Here is a 17,026-nt window from a genome sequence, read left to right on the forward strand (position 1 = left end):
AAGACTTATGTTGCAAATAAAACGCCTGGAAACATCTGCAGTGGTGCCTAATGACTCCCAGTGCAGAGTCCTGTCAAAGTCAAGTGTAGTATGTAACTTGTACTTGAGGCCTAAATGCAGCCTTCTGTCTTCTTTAAGCTCCATGACCAACATTTTAAACTGGTTGCAAAAGAAAGAGAGAGGGAGAGAGAGAGAGAGATGGAGGACCCCATGAAGTAGAAGAAGGGGCCATGAGGATGAGGATGGAGGTTTTCACAGTGGTACCTCTGCTCACCAGTACCTATGGGCCTTTTCAGTGTCTGGAATTCTACACAGATTAGTGACTCTCCTGCAGATAAAATGAGGAAGATGTAGATGTCACAAGCCTGGGGTGTGGACTGAATGACTTTGTGCATGTACTATAGTTGTACCCTTACTGTTCAACACGCTGGGTCTCAAGCTTCAAACAGGTAGAAATCCCAAAGGTACTTTCTGTTTCCTCAAACCGGTACGGCCCGGGATCTTGCAGAATCAGCTTGCCCGCGCGGTGCTCCACCGGCACCTTTGGTCTCCCATGTAATTGACTGTGAGCATTGGAAATAGCTGCGGTTTTTAATACAGTGATATTTCCTCTTCAGGGACTCCAGCCCCTAGTCTAGTTTCAACAACTGCTAGCTTAGTCCCGAGACGTGGTTCTTGTTTCTTCCTTGTCTAATGGAGAGAGTGTTTGCATTTGCACAAGGTTTTTAATGGGCTGTAAGCTGTTGGCTCTGAGAGAGATTCTTGGTTCAGAGCCAGGGAGACTTGAAATGTTTGGGGAAGCCTATGAATGCTGCTGAGAGGCTCCTTCCTCTGAACATGTGGCCTGCAGTGACACAGGCAGACAGGCGAGAGGAGCTTGCTTTGGTGGCACAGGCTCTGCTGGAGAGCTTGGTTCTTTGCCTGAGCAAGGAATCTGGGCCGGGCAACCTAGGACCAGAAGTTTCAGATCAAGCCAGACGCTGTTAAGAGGGGCCACTTTTTCTCATTCCAGAAACAGTGGTGGGAGCTCCCAATTTGGCTGCTGCTCCAGGCCTGAACCATAGAGTTCTTGACATGGAAATAATTTCCAGATATTTTCTCTTTGAAGCAAGACCACACCTACGCCATCCCAGAAAGCAGATCACTTCTATCTGGAACTGCTCTGGGAAGGAGGCTCTGCAGCTACCTGTGGTGACCCAATCAGTTCAGTAATGATCTGTACTTTTTCCTTCTCACCCAGGTCTCTTTAGCTGCGGCCTCTTGACCTTTATCTACCCATTGTGGCCTTGAAGATCCTTGTTGAGGGTGTTTATCTCTCGGTTGCTTTCTTGTCTGCTGAATCTTTTCAACCCTCATGCTTCTGGGTGGCCGCTAGGATAACCGTGCTGCATCTCAAACATGTCCACCTAAATGTCCCACGAGCAGGAGAGTGTGAACATGTGCATGTCATATGTGGCCTGTGGCTAGGCCAGAGTGTCCTTGGAGTCTGCTGTATTCATCAAAAGGTGATATTCTGACCCCCAAATAAGACGGTGGCCATAAAGTCTGTGTGCAATTTTATTTAACTTTATTTCAATTTAACTTTATGGCCACCCTATCTAACTAGTCGGTCTAATTTTAAGAGTTGCTTTAAATTACTTAACGTCAGGAAAAAAATTCAACTCTTTCCCTCTATTAAAAACAAAGACAAAAAACAAACCCTGGAGGAAATCGATAATTTAGGAACATGCCTTACGGGTTTTGGTGAGATGTGTGGTGCCTATTGGCACACTGCTGGTTAGAGAAGCCTGGGGTGCGGGCGTCTCTTGGTTTCTGGAGCAGGGTGATCTGAGTTTGAATTATGACAGTATCACTTCCTACCAGCCTAACCTTCAGCAGATTACATCAGCTTCTGGGCTACAACTGGAGGATAGTTTTTCCTACTTGGGAGGGTGCTATTCATTCAGCAACCATCGAGCACCTACTATATCCCAGGAGGCAATAGAGGAAGTGGAAATAGAGGTGAATAAGATACACCAGGTCCCTACATATAATGAGGCATTTCTATTTCTGCCCACACACACTCACCACTTTACTTGGTGTGGTCAGGGGTGGGCGGTAGACTCTTTGAGGAGGTGATATTTGAATTAAGGTCTGATTGATAAAGGGGAGTCAACTTTGAGGATGAAATGAAGTTAGTGAAATGCTTGACTTAGGAGGCATTAATTGCCTCTCTCCTTCAAGAATCAAAGAAGTATTATTTAAACAAGGGGAGGTGGATTTTATAGGTTGTTTTATAGGACCACCTCCGTGTGTTGACCAGTTTGTTATAGTCCCTTGGGTGGCCAACTTACAGAGGTTCTACTGTATTTTTGTTTTACATATATAAATAATAATACCTCAACCCTAAACTAACAATTATATAGGATTTTTATGGTCCACAGACCCCTTTGTTCCCAGTATTTGAGTTTCACAGCAGCCTTACGACTTAAGTACCATGGGAAAGAAAGAAGGGTCTGAGTTTTGAAATCAGCCAAACCCGACTTCAAATCCTGGTTCTGAGCCTCATTTGTAATTTTTTTAAAAATTAAAAAGAAATGTTTCAGGGGCTGAGGACCCATAGTCTCCTGGAGTCTTAGGTATACTTGTGGTTGTCGGAAATGTTAACTTTTCTTTTTCTTTTTTTTTTTTTAGTTGAGGGTTTTCATTTTGATGATAACTTGAAAATATTAATATAAATTTATTCTGAATAATAGTCTCAACAGAAGGCCTTTCTTACAATGTGAAAAGATTTAAAAAATTTTGAATCCATGAAAGGGTGGAGAAATTGAGGTAGACATGTCATAGAGGGCACCAGTCTTCAAAGACCTGTTCTATTCCAGTCAGAGTGTTTTGGCCTCTTGGCTGTACTGTGTGGGTTGTGTTTTGTGTCCCAGCTGACAGTTAGTATAATGGTAAACAGTAGTGAGTGTTTTCTGTTCAGCAACATTTTAAAATTTGCCGTTATAGATTAGCCTTTTAGAATAATGGATTGGTGGTTTAAAACAACTTCATTTTTCAAAAGGAAAATATAAAAACTCAAATGATGGTCCATCCTGCTCAAATTCAAATGAATCAAGTTAACAAGGGAGACTTAAAAGACTGAAATACATCCTGCAGTCCTGCCCCACCATGTCTCCTGGGTTTCAGTACTACCCAGCACATTGTTAGTACTGTGAATTTGAGTTTTGATTGGTTTTCAGTTTCATCCTTATTCCATTTGTGAGTTATTTTTAGTTTTGGAGTTAGGTAAGAGTGATAAGTACAAGAACTTTATACCTGGTTTTATTTCATAAGCTGGGGTATGGGACACACAGAAATGATAATGGACTGTAGGGAAGTGTCGTCAAAATACTGTGGATGCCTAAAGGACATGGCAGCTCTCCTTGCCTGGGGATCTGGGGCAGTCTGCAAAGAGAGGGTAAACGTCTACATTTGGTAAGTCAGGAAGGATGAGTGAGAATAATTTATCAGGTGAAGTCATGTTGGGGGTGAGGGAGGGCTTTGAGGCCAGTGACAGGAGCATCCGAGGTGCAGAGTGGTATAAAGGCTTAGCGCAATTGAGGGAGAAGAGCAAGGAAGAGCTTCAGGGGATGTTGAGGGACCTGGGAGAGCCGAGGAGCACAGGGCCCTGTGAGCCAGGCCGGAGTCAGTCGTGGAGGCAGAGGGGAGCTCAGGGAGTCAATGACCATGGGGCTTGATGATGGGATTTTTAAGAATATAATTTGGTAGGTCAGGGCAGGGATTGGATGGGTAGAGACTTGGTAAGAGCACAAGGGAGCGAGTCCTTGACCAACTATAGGCTTTGGGGAGGGAGAAGAAAGGACAGAGTCCAGTGATGTTTGTGAGGTAGAACTGGCAGGATTTTGTGTCCAGTTGAAGGATGAGGATGGGGGATGGGACCATATGTGCATGGACCAGAAGATCGAGAATTCAGAAGATGGGGCAGGTGGTCAGGTCCTGGTTAGGTGACAGATTGAACAGGAAAAGCCGTGGGTCATCCTGGTGGGTGTGTCTAATTGGTTGTCGGGAATATCAGTCTGGTGCTTGGGAGAGAGTTTGGGGCTGTCCATTAATAGGGGAAGACATCGGCATCATGATCATTGCTGATGCTACAGTATTTTCCTGAAAGGTTTGGATGAAAAGAATGGAAGGCCGAGCATGGAACTCCAACACACGCAGAGCACCCAGAGGAAGAGGAGCCCCAGAGAGACAGCCAGAAGTTTAGGAGGGGAACCAGGATGCTATGGTGTGCTGGAAGTCAAGGGCACCTGACTTGTCCAAAAAGCAGGGCATAGCCAGGGGGTCAAATACTGAGTGATTTGCTTTGAAGAGATAAGAGAACTGCCCTGTGATCTGTCCGCATTTTGACATTTAGGCACATGAAGCGAGAACAATGGCAGAGGCATCGTAAATCACCAGCCAAGTGGCTGAGCAGCCACGGCATGCGGTGCTAAGGGAGAGGAGGTATGTGACACCTCACAAAGTGATGGGCAGGAGACAAAACCAGTGGGAAATTTGTCATTCATCCATCCACGAGTTTGTCCATCCATCCATCAAATACTTCCTGAGGGCCTGCCAGGTGACAGACCCCGTACGAGATACTGATGGAAGGAGTGGGGGGAACACAAAGACACATAAGACATCACCCCTCCCCACAGTGTTGTTGGGGAGACAGTGTGTGCAAAGATAGTCATAGTGCCAGGCGGTGGGCGCTCTGAAGAAGGATGTGCATAATGGTTCTGGAGAAGGGGAGACAGACCCCTGGATCTGGATGGAAAAGTCCTGTTCGTGGGCAGAGGGGAGAGCGTTGGAGCTGAGAGAACGGCCTGGCTGGAGGCAGGAGGGGAGTGGGATGGGTCCTGCTTCATGCAGAGTCAGGGGATATTGATGGAGTTGACTGGAAAGGAGGGTCGAGGCCACGCAGGACGGGCTTAGGATGCCACAGCAAAGAAGTTGAATTTCATCTTTTGGAGAGCGAGAACCCACACGACATTGGAAAGCACGAGAGAGTAACGTGGCAGGGCTAGGTTTTAAGAAGGTAGCTTTGGTGTCCCACGGAGGCCTGAGTGGGCAAGGGGGAGGCTGAGGCAGGGAATCCCGGTAGGAGCCCGTCTCAGTCCATTTACAACCTTGTTCATTCCGTGTTTATCAGACACCTGCTGGCTGCTGACAATTTCTAAGAAAATGTTTCCCACTTTCTTTTCTTACGGGAGCCTGCTGAGCCCAGTGGCTTCCTGGGGAGTGCTAAAAATTGACCCAGATACGGGTGGCCAAGTCACCAGGCAGAATTTTCTGCTGGAAAGTTGCTGTTCTTCAAATTAGCCTCTGGATCCAGAAGTCAGCACTCTTTATTTCTTGCATTACTCATTATTTTGACTGCGCCGGTTGGCCTGGGTTGCACATAGGCAATTGCTGTGGAGAGGATGAGGCCCATGGACCAGCTACCCTGCAGAAAAACACAGCAGACACTGCACAGAGACACCAGCTTCTGTTTCCTGGGTAACTGTGCAGCAGCACAGGGCCGCCTGGGTATCCAGGCACATGCTCGGTGTTATTGTCTAGTTATAAGGCAGTATGAGTTCCATGTGGCTGGTGATGAAAAAGTCAGGTCAATTTCAGAAGGCGGGAGTGTTTCCCATTATGCAGATCATATCCAAATATTTACCTCATTGTGTCGTGGATTTGGCTGGATCTTGCCTTTGAATATCACAGAAATGCATCCGAACCTCCTTTGCACTGAGTTGAGGGAAGGTCTTGTGCTTCGAGCCTCTCGTTGGCTGGTGAGGGGGAGCCCTGGGCACAACCTGGAATTGCCTGTCTCTGTTGTGGTACTTGAAGGGAATCAATAAATGGCCAGGAATGTAAGCACTCTTCCAGGAAAAATCAGAGCCTGTTAGCACTGGAAGGGACCTCAGCCCTCATCTAGTCCAACCTGCTCATTTTACTGATACAGGAACTGAGGTCCAGAGCCACAGACCGACAGGCCTCCGTCACTGTGTGAGTAACAGCAGATGTGGGACCAGCACTCAGGGTCCAGCCCAGAGTTGCCCACGAGCCCACCCTTCCCTCTTCCTTCATCTTTCTACATTTTCTCTTCACTGCTGTACCTCTTTTAATAAAAATACACAGTATTTCAAATATAATCTACGTATATAATCTGCATATAATCTGGATACCATATTAGGTAAGTATCATTCCTGAATGTTTTTCTGTCTCACGTGATAAACTCCGAGTTGGCATCAACTTTTATGGCAGAAATAGAAGGGATAGATCAAAAGGCAGGAAATTTGAGGGTAATAAAATCATGTGGCTTAGAGCATTTGGGGGCTAGGGAAGTAGCAGCCCAGGTTGTGGGAGGTCCAGAGCCTGGAAGGGGAGGTTAGTTACTGTGATGTTCACCTAGGTATGTCCAGTGGCCAGTGCTTCTCAAAACAGAGGATGCATTCAAATTGCTGGGAGCTTACCTACAATGCATCTTCCTGGGCCCTGCACCACAGGTTCAGTGTGGGAACCATGAATCTGTATTTCTCGAGGTCACAGAGAGGAGGTGGGTCACTTTGCAGGTCATGCTATGGATCTCACATTGAGAAACACAGCCAGCACCTAAAGACTCAGGAGGACCAAAGGCTTGTCTGTGCGGGGCTCTGGTGATGCTCAGAGGATATGCTTAATAACATATGTGTGGATGAGTTTGTGTATCTGAGACCATTTGCTGTGAGGATTCTCCACCCGGGAGGGCACAGGTACTGAGAGTCTTAGGGAATGGCTGATGGAGCTGGCCTTTGTAGGGCAACCGAACCCACAGCTGCTTAGCTTTGGGGAGGTGCATATCGGTGGCGTTTCCTTCTGTATCACTCATGCTTTTGCTAAGGCTTGGTCTTTCTCTTCCCTCTTTTTTCTTTCTCCCCCTTGGCCTACTCACTCCACCTTCTTCGTTTTGGTTTTGTGCAGATGCATCCTTTCAGTTGTTCCTGAAACACATTCATAGAAGTCATTTAAATTTACTCCTGGGGGGACACTGATCCCATGGTCAAGGCCAAGTGTGCTTTGCTCCAGTCTTCCATATTTGTGAGGTTCTTACATTTATGTTGCAGCCTCTGGCATGACATGAGTGTCAGGAGGTAAGATTTGGGGCCTTTTGCGGTGTGTTGTGTCGGAGTCAAGGTAGGGGATCAAGTTGTGACATTGGGTTATCTGTCTCAGAGAAAACCACAGTGTTGGTACTTAATTTAGATCTGGGTTGAGTTTGGAGATTCTCTGTCAAGAAGCACCAATTCCCCATCCCACTGCACGGGTCCTGGGTTGTCCTCATGGAGCTGCCAGGTATACGTTCTAGCTTTCATTTGCACTCAGCTTCCCCAAATTTTGCTTTCTAGGCCCAGACTCCAATGTATGTTTTTGTAATGTTTGCTTTAGCGCAATGACTTGGTTATGTGGCTAAAACCAAGCCTATTTTTTCCAGTGTCTCCTAGAAGGAGACTTTAGAATTTCAGACTTTGCATGTGACTCGTTTTCTATGAAGAACAGATGGTAGGTTTAATTTTGTAGAAAGAGAATTAGAAACCAGGGAAACCTTACATGATTTCACATTAGTACTGAAACCAAATACATTGAAAACATCTAGAGCTGTTCCTGGTTTTGGATTGACTGGTGGTGATGAGAAATTCCCAGGGCTTTCTTTGACAAGGACTACCCCCAACTCCTGGTTTACTCCAGGCCTCCCCCCCAATCTGTTCTGAATATTTCTCCATTTAATCTACTTATTTTTATTTATTGAGCAAGCAATATTGTAACCATGACTGAATTTTATTTTTGTATCTTACCAGAAAACTTACCCTGAGTCCAGCTTCAGTAACTGATCGTATGTTTTCATTTTTCCATGTTCCTTTCCAGGTTTGTTCCTACGCCTGCAGAATTTTTATATTATTGTAATCATGGTATATTGCGAGTTTGTATTTGACATTTTTCACTTAATATTGTATTACAAGACTATTTCCATATTGTTCAGTATTGCTCATGATCATAATGTTTCCTGGAGTCATTAAACCCTAATTCACTTGATCATCCTTATATTTTGGTCAGACATTTTTATTCCCCTTTAAAAGGTTATGGTTATGATGAAATAAAACACAGCCACGGTTGCTCTGATGATTACTTCTAGTCTTCTCTAAGCTCCCCCGCTGCCTTACCTGTGAACCTGTGATCCACCAGACCCCATCATGTTTCATGGAGACCTTGCTTCTCTGATTACTTTGGCTGGGGTCAACTACTGCTGCCACACGACTTCTCCAGTCCTGGGCTCCCTAGATCATGAGTTTTCTGTCAAGTCCTTAAGTCTGGACCAGCTCTGGTCATTCCAGTAGCAGCCTTCTCTCTTCCAAATCCTCTGCCATGAGCAGACCCAGCCCATTTGACATTATCAGGGTTACTACATTTTATATGTATGTCATAATATCTGTAGTCATTTAGGTGTCGTTTAGAGTTGTTTGCTGCAAGCAACAGAAACTACCGTACACACTGGGTTTTTTGGAATGAGTTTAGGAAGAAGTTGAGACCTGAGGGACACCAAGGAATAACCCAGGAATGGCCCAGAGCACAGACAGTGGGGCCAGAGGAGGGGCTGCTGAACTGAAGAACTGCAGCCTTTTGGTCCGCTGCGCACTTTGCCAGAGATTCAGAATCCAGGGAGGAAGTGTCCAATTCACCCACATCGCCTCCTTTGACTTCAGCTGGCAGGGCCTCTGGCCACATGCTCACCACACTTTATCCAGCGTGGACAGGGGATTTCCTAAGGACCCTAAGAAAGGGAATTTTGCCCTACATACATTTTCCCATGGATATATATTTGTACAAATGTCTCTGCCTAACATTAACCAACACTTCCATAGAGCCGACAGTGAAGTGTTGTCAGTTATAGCAGCCAGCTCCAAACCTAAAATCTTTGGGGAATTTCAGTTTCCCCGAATACTGTTGCATGGCCCAAGATGAGTTAAATGGGGATGGGACCCCCCTTGCATCTCTTACCTCTCTGCATGCCGTCCCCTTTTCTTGCTCCTGTCCTGTAGTGACTATTTAGAGAGACACCTGAATATATCAAGCAGGTGGAGAGGATGGCAGAAAGTTTGGAGGATTTTTTTCTAAAGTACACATCAAGGGAGCATGCCATAATCTTTGGGAGTATGGTCACAGCGTGGTATGTGTACTTTGAACAAACTCCTCTTCTAATCCTGTTATCCCATCCCTGCACCTGCCCTGCCCCCCTCCTTTAGGACCTCCAGTGGAGTGGAGGGGGCGCCAGTTTGGTTTAGGGTTAGAGCTGCATCTTGCACATTATAAAACTTGTGACTGCTGTCGTATGTTCTCCCCATAAAGAGACAAGTGGAGGTCTCCTCTGCTTAGGCTGGGGATGGGTGGAGGGTGGATGCCTCATTTATTTCGTTTCCTGTACCCAACAACACCGACAGATTTGCCTTATTTTGTCTCATCTGTGTTTTCAAAGCCATGGTTCATCCATTAGAGCACACTACACCGCTACTCTGTACCTCAAGAACCACATCAGCAAAGTGCAAGTAAAAAATGTTACTGTGAGTCCTGTATCAGGTGCAGAAGGGTTTGTGGTAAAGCAGTTCCAGCAGACAAGGGGGGGTCCTTCCTCCTTCTGTAATCTTATGATTTGCCTCTCCTTGCTTTCATCTTACCACTTTCACAGACGGCTGAAGCCATCCAACGTGACCTTTACCATCCTTTCCTTACACCAACATATCGGCTTCCATAACAGATCTCTTTTGTTTGTTTTCTTTTCCCTCGCTTGAACAACTTTACCCCAAATTTTTGGAGGGCCCAGCAGTCTATGGGTATGAGGTCACTGAAAAGCGATCCCTCTAATTTTCATGACCTTCTGTTCCCGTGTGCCTGGTGCAGACTCTTACCCACCTCTAAGGTCACTCCAAACATTGCTAGAAATCACAGGAGGTGTCCTGGCTGCTCATGAAGGATTACGAATTTTATGAAGTCTGTGAATGAATTCTTTAAGTGTCAAATTTTCATCTGTAAATAGGGAAGGTGATTATAGCTTTTTCAGGTGACTTGTTTTGAGGATTAAATTAATAGTTTAAAGCATTTTAGCCCTTTGGTGGGCCCATATTCTGTGTTCAATGAAGGGCTGTTGTTATTGGTCTTATTTGTTAAATATCTGCTAATTGGCCTGGCTTGCCACCTGCTCCAAGGTATTCACCAGATCCCCAGGGCAGCCAGTTAGTTATGTGACGGTGGTGTGGGTGGGTGGGTGATGAGGTTAGACTTCATTCTGCCTTTTCATTCCTGCTGTCTAGCTTGGTGGGTCTAGTTGAGCTCTTTGGGTTGCCCAGGTCAGAGAACTACTCATTTTAGGTTGAATCCTATGAAATAGTGAATCATGTAGAGTGGCCTTCATTGTATTTTATATTGAAAATGGTGAAATACCACACCCTGTATGAGCAATTTTTTATGTTTAAACCCAATAGCTAAAGAGGAATATCTGCAAATAGGTTTATTCTCTTATATTCCTACTTCCTATTTTGTTTTTATCTCTAATATATTGTGGAGATAAATATCCATTTTAATAGATATAAATCTACCTCTTTCTAACAGATAAATTATATCCTATTGTTTGAATAGATTTAGGTTTCATTTCAGCTCTTATTTATGGATATTGAGTTTCTTTCCAGTTTTGTTGGTGTCAGTCTGGTAACAGATAATGCAATATAAATTTTTATATATATACCTGTTTGCATTATTTTTTATTGTATCTATGGGAGGAGCTACTGAAATTAGAGCTTCTGGGTTAAAGAGTATGTACGTTTGAAGTATTTGATAGTAGCAAATGTTTTTGCCATAATAGTATTTTCAAACTTAGTAATCTTTACCAATCTATAAAATAGAATTTTAGTATTTTAGGTTGTATTTGATTATGTGATGTAAACAATTTTCATATGTTACTTATTTTCCCATTGTATTAGCTTGAGCTGGCATAACAAAACACCTTACAGTGAACAGCTGGAGCAACAGGGATTTCTTTCTCATAGTTCTGGAGGTTGGGAAGTCCAAGTTCAAGGTGCCTACTCATTCAGTTCCTGGTGAGGGCTTGATTTGTGGCTTGAAGAGGGTTGCCTTTTCCCTGGGGTTAGGAGGAGAGAGAGAAGAGAGAGAGAGACAAGGAAAAAAAAGGACACACGCCCCCACCCACACACTTAGACACAACTCTCATGAGGTTAAGCTCTGATCACTCTTCTTCTCCTTGTAAGGGCACTACTCCCATCCTCGGGGCCCCACCCTGATGACCTGATCTAAATCTAATTATCTCCCAAAGTCCCCACCTCAAATATCCTAACACCGGGAGTTAGGACTTTAACATATGAATTGCTGGGAGACACACACTTTCAGTCCTTAACACCTGTAAACCATCTATTTATACCATTTGTCCCTATCTTCATTGGGTTATCTTTTTCTTACTTATTTATTGGAATTCTTTATTAATGAAGAAAACCAGCAGTTTAGGGTGCATTTTAGAAGTGCCTTGGTTTTCTGCTCAGTCTTTACTTGTCGTGTGTGTTGGGGGGCATGCAAATTACAAAGCTTTGAGTTTCAGAAATTTTTTTTGTTTTGGTTCTTCCTATGATTTATTATTTGGTTTTGCTATCTGTTACTGACTAAGAGAAGTTCTGTTAGTCCTAATTTTATGAATGCTCTGTCTGAAACCACTTGAACATTTTCCTGACTTGCATCTTGCTTCACAGAAAACCCCTTGACTATAACAGAAGGAGGGAAGATGGTCATTAGGACTGGGAATGAGTAGAGGGAGGCAGAGGGTGATACAGCTAGCAGGCAGACATCCCAGACCTCCCTTTATTTTTTCTTTGATTTGTTTTCTCTTTCTTTATCATTCTGTTCCCTACCCCTTTCCCCTCTATTTTCCTTTTTTTTTTTGCTTCTGGATGTGTACTATAAAAATACAATTCTGGAACATGTGGTGGGATTTCCACCATGGGGACTCAGATGGAATTTCAAGTCACTTACCATAATTCAGCTATAAAGTAGAGAATTCTTATGAATCGAATAGGATGGAATGTGGTTTCTTGTTTTCTTCCCCCAGGGACCTTGCTCAATTTGGCAAAAGGAAACTCAGTTAAGGGTGGGATTAGTTCTAGGAAGTGGATTTTTAGTGTAGCTGCATGGCTAATCCAGATATTATAGACAGTGTCTTAGTTATCTATGTTAATGAGAGAGCGGGAGGTGGTGGGTAACTGAAATCTCCAGATGTGCCAGGAACATATTTCTGCCTTTGTTTTTTTATCCCAATTATCCTTCCACCAGAACAACTATCAAAGTGAATTTAATTCTACTCATTTTACCCTTTCGTTTTCCACCTACAACACAGGCGGGGAGGCCACGTGCTGCAGGGGAAGAAAACAGAACATTAGGTGACCCGCAGGAGGCCTCAATTTCAGTTCTGTGTGTGCCTTGTACCAGCCTAAGACTGTGGACAAGTCATAAGGACTTGCGGGGTTTCTTCTCTGTAATAACAAAAGAACACAACTTCCCTGCATAACTGATAGAGCTGAGTGGCTCTGTAAAGTGGCAGCTGGCACTAGTGTTGCCTGGGCCAGCCACTTGCACAGTGCTGGGCAGAGAGATTTCCTTCCTTGCCCCCCAAAGTACTATCCATTATCTTCCTAGGGCTGCTGTAATTAATTACTACAAATTTGATGGCTTAGAAGAACAGACATTATTCTCTCATAATTCTAGAGGCCAGAAGTTCAAAATCAGTGCATCACTGTGCTCCTTCTAAAGTTGCTAGGAGGAGAATCCTTCCTGCTTCTTCCTGCTTCTGGTGGCTCAGAGCCTTCCTTGGCTTGTGGCTGCACCACTCCAGTCTTTGTCTCGGTGGGCAAACTGCCTTCTCTGTGTCTGCGTCTTCTTTTCTGCGTTTTATAAGGACCCTGGTCATTGGATTTGGGGCCCACCTGGATTTTCTAGGATGATCTTATCTTGAGATGAACCTCAGTTTCCTTTCCGTAAGGTAATATTGGCAGCAACCAGGGCTGTTGTGAGGACTCAGAGATTACACCTGTCATCTGGCCCTTAGTGGGTGCCTGAATAATTATGGCTATGACTGTGACTCCCATTTCCTCCACTGAGGCCTCTCACCTCCTCCCACCCTGACCTGACCCATCTAGAACAGCCTATCCCTCCCAGGAGCCTCCCCCTAATCTTGTCCTGATGGCATAGAGCTCTTCCGCTGCTGGGTCCAGGCCGTTTATGTGGACTTGGGGTGCTTTTCTTCTCATCCTCTGGGGCTAGGTCGGAGCATGTTGCCTAATGAAGGAATGATGGTGCACCTGCTCTTAGCACTGAGCCTGGCATGATAGGTCTCTTGAAATGACCAGGTAAATGAATGGGAGAATAGAATCACTCCCTGGGAAGAATTTTTAAACCTTCAGAAATTTTCACCCTCTTCTGATTTGCTATGGAAGCAGGGAAATCATCGTTATAGTTGCTAACAAATACTAATTTAGCCAAGATCTTTGCTGTGCACATGGATATCCGGACTTAAATCTTCTTATAGCCTATGAGGTAGGTCCTGTTACCCTCTTTCTTCATTATTTCTTTAATTTTTGAAAATTGAGGTGACATATACATACATAATTACCATTTTTATCTTTAAGTGTATAGATCAGGAGTCACAAACACATTTATACTGTTTCTTCTCCCTTTGTCTCCCCCTCCCGCTCCCCTTTCCCAGCCTCCAGTAACCACCAGTCTAGTCTCTGTATTTCCACTGGATCCATTTTTTTTTTTTTTTTTTTTAGCTTCTCGCATTGAGGCAAGAACATGTGATCAAGCCAAGCTCAAAAAGACAAACCTCCTAGAGAGGTTCAGAAACTTCCCAGTTGCACAGTAGGAAGTGGTGGCAGGGATGTGACCCCAGTCTGCCTCCAGACTGTGGCCTTGACTGCAGGGAGCCCCAGGGCTCACCGTCCTTGCAGCTTATGACATGTCCAGTCCCTCTGGCCTGAATCCCACTTAAGGGGACTCCTGAGGAGCAAACGCAGCAAGAGGTGAGGGCGCACACTGAGCTCTCCAAGCCCATGACCCCCAAACCCAGACTGGCATTGAGACTTTCTTGGGCCCCTGTCATTTGCGCCTTAATGGGCCTCCTTCTCCATAAAAAAAAAGAAAAATGCTCTTTTTATGACTGCGTTGTAGTATAAAGACGACTATAACTGAGGCTGAATTATTTGTTGTTCTGATTTTAAAACAGACCCTGCGCCTCCTCGCGCCTAAGGGACACGTTGGCGCTGCTCAAAGCGCGGCGAAGCGAGAAGTGTTGCCGGCTCTCCTAACCGGCTTCTGTCTCCGCAGGTTCCGCAGCGGAGGCCGGCGGCCGAGGGCGTCCCAGAGGACGGCGGCGGCGGCGGCGCCCCGGGCGTGTGGGGCGCCTGGGGCCCCTGGTCCGCCTGCTCGCGCAGCTGCAGCGGCGGCGTGATGGAGCAGACGCGGCCCTGCCTGCCCTACCGCCCGCGCGGCGCCCCGAGACCCAGCACCCCCGCGCGCGCCTTCACCGGCCACGTGGTGTCGGCCGTGCGCACGTCCGTGCCGCTGCACCGGAGCCGCGACAAGCCGCGCGCCCTGGCCGGCCCCGACGCCAGCCGCCAGGGCGCCCCGGTGCTGCGGGGCAGCCGCCACCCGCAGGCCCGGAGCCGAGAATCTGCTGCCGACAGAAGGTACGCGCCGTCCGGGACCCCGCCCGCGCTGCCCCTGTCCCGGCGCCCCTGTCTCTGCCTCTGCCCTGCGGCTGTGCCCCTCCTCGCTCTGCACCACAGACAGCGTGGCTGCCGTATTGCTTCTGCTGGGTGCGGAGGACTTTGTATTCACAAAACTCCTTTGACCTTTTCATTTATTTTGCGGTCATTTAAAGCTGCACCTCGCTTGGTGGTTCTGCTTAATCTTTAAAGCGAGGCCAATTCTGACATTGCTCTTAGGCAGAGGTTCTCAACTTGTGGGTCGCGACCCGAATGACAGATATTTACATTACGATTCATAACAGTAGCAAAAATCGCAGTTATGAAGTAGCAACGAAAATAATTTTATGGCTGGAGGTCACCATAACATGAGGAATGGTATTAAAGGATCGTGGCATTAGGAAGGTTGAGAACCACTGCTCTTAAGCATCAAGCTAAGGTGCCCGGTGCAGGGGAGAAAGGAGGATGGGTGGCCGGAGTCGGGGGAGGGAGAGAGATTTCTGGCCCCAACTTCTGTCTAACCCAAGAGCTGGTATGAATTGCCAATCCTAGGACAAGTCAAAGTTTGGTATCTTAGAGTCTCCCAAGCTGTAGTTTTAAGATTGTGGGAACGTTTCTAGAAAGTTTCTCCAAAGTATTTTGAGTGAACACACTGCTTGGAGGATATACTACATTCCTCATTAAGGACCTGACCTTGTTTTAGAGTCCACAAGATATCAACTCTAGAAATGGCATAGTGTTATCAGAACAGTGGTATAGCTGTCAAATGTGTAATCATGTCAGACGAGACAGTGCCCTGGGAAAGGTAGGAATACAGGTGCTGAGAAGAGCTTATCAGTGAAGGAATCAGTAGTTATTTACTGATCACTCAGCATTAATTCGCAGCAGATATCTGTTGAGTGTCCTGGTGCCTAGGTCTCCGATGAGTTTTGAGGGAATACCAATAGGAAAAACAGTAACAGCAATGAAAACCATCGAGGACTGGAAAGAAGGAGTGTAAGATATAATACCCTCTGTGATGAGACACGTATAATTTAGTGGTCAAGCCCATCCTAGGCAAAGCCTGAACTTGTCACATGGGCTACCTGTCCTCTTTCAGTTCAGCATCAGCATCCGTGGCCATGTGCCACTGTGGCCACTTGCTGTGTGAGAGTCCTTCCCAGCCTGGTGCTGTACCTGTTGCTGGCAGCAGCTTGCAGGTAGAAAGGAGTTGCAGCCCATCCACCCTCCCAGCCACATCCTCTTGACCTGGTGCAACTGGAGTTTGTAGAGAAGAACAGCTCATGTAGAAGGGTGCTTTAGCTGGATCCTGAGCCAAGTTTTGAGTATATAGAAGAGATGAGTGAAAAACCGTGAGTTCCAAGGTCTCGCATCAAAGAGTAGGGAGAGAGGCCAGCATGAAGAAGATGGTTCCTTTTCCCTCTCTGTTCCTGCCCAGAAACATGAGCACCTTCTAAGGTCACTCTAGGGCTGAGGGTCTGCTACTGCTCCTACAGCCCAGGGCGTGACATATGTTCCCTCCTTTCATCCCATAATAACACGGCTGCACAGTCCCTTATCTGGAATGCTATGGCCAATGTGCTTTAGAATTCAGAACTGTCTAGATTTTAGAAAGGTAAATCAGGGCATAGTTCAAATATTAATGGCATTCCCTCTGTGGTAGGGGTAGCCTCCTAGGATCAAATACATTCTAATTTTCACAGTGAAACATATGGGTGTTCACACCAAGTAGGACAAATAAAAAGACCAAAATAAATTAGCCTTATGTCAGTTAAGGTCTGAAATTTGTCACCGAACTGATCAAAACATAAAAAAGAAAGGAAAGATGAAAACTTGGTTTTCAAAACTTTTGATTTCAGAATTGTAGATTTATCATAGCTAAAGTTGCTTGAAGGCCTGTCCCGGCACTGTTCTTCTCCCCCTACCATGAGGGCCCTATGAGAGAGATGCTACTGTTATCCTCATTTAGAGGTAGGGAAGTGGAGGCCCAGACAGCTAGTAGGTGGAGAGTCAGTCTTAGACCCTGATCATAACTCCTAGGACCTGATGGGGTAAATGTTACACAGAGGAATCTGAGGACCTGGAGCCAGTGGACAAGCTGAGAGTTGAAAGTGGCGCTGTGCTTCCCAGATCTCTGGGCTTTCTGCTGGGTATCAGCTGTGGGGGTGGAGGCTGGACCTGGGTGGTGCCCGGATGAGAAAGGGGATTCTCTGAAAGCCTCTGTG

At 45.9% G+C, this 17,026-nt stretch overlaps 1 protein-coding gene across 1 annotated transcript in view; it reads left to right on the plus strand.

Annotated features, from left to right (window-relative positions):
• THSD4 (thrombospondin type 1 domain containing 4) overlaps window positions 1-17,026 on the plus strand; it is a 590,530-nt gene that overhangs the window by 49,256 nt on the left and 524,248 nt on the right. Inside the window, exon 3 of the mRNA XM_012801851.2 lies at window positions 14,422-14,783. Coding sequence (XP_012657305.1) covers window positions 14,422-14,783 — 362 coding nt within the window. The remainder of the gene's footprint in view (window positions 1-14,421; window positions 14,784-17,026) is intronic.

Source organism: Otolemur garnettii, unplaced genomic scaffold, assembly GCF_000181295.1.
Source record: "Otolemur garnettii isolate 467f Iridium unplaced genomic scaffold, OtoGar3 scaffold00011, whole genome shotgun sequence".
Classification (NCBI taxonomy): domain Eukaryota; kingdom Metazoa; phylum Chordata; class Mammalia; order Primates; family Galagidae; genus Otolemur; species Otolemur garnettii.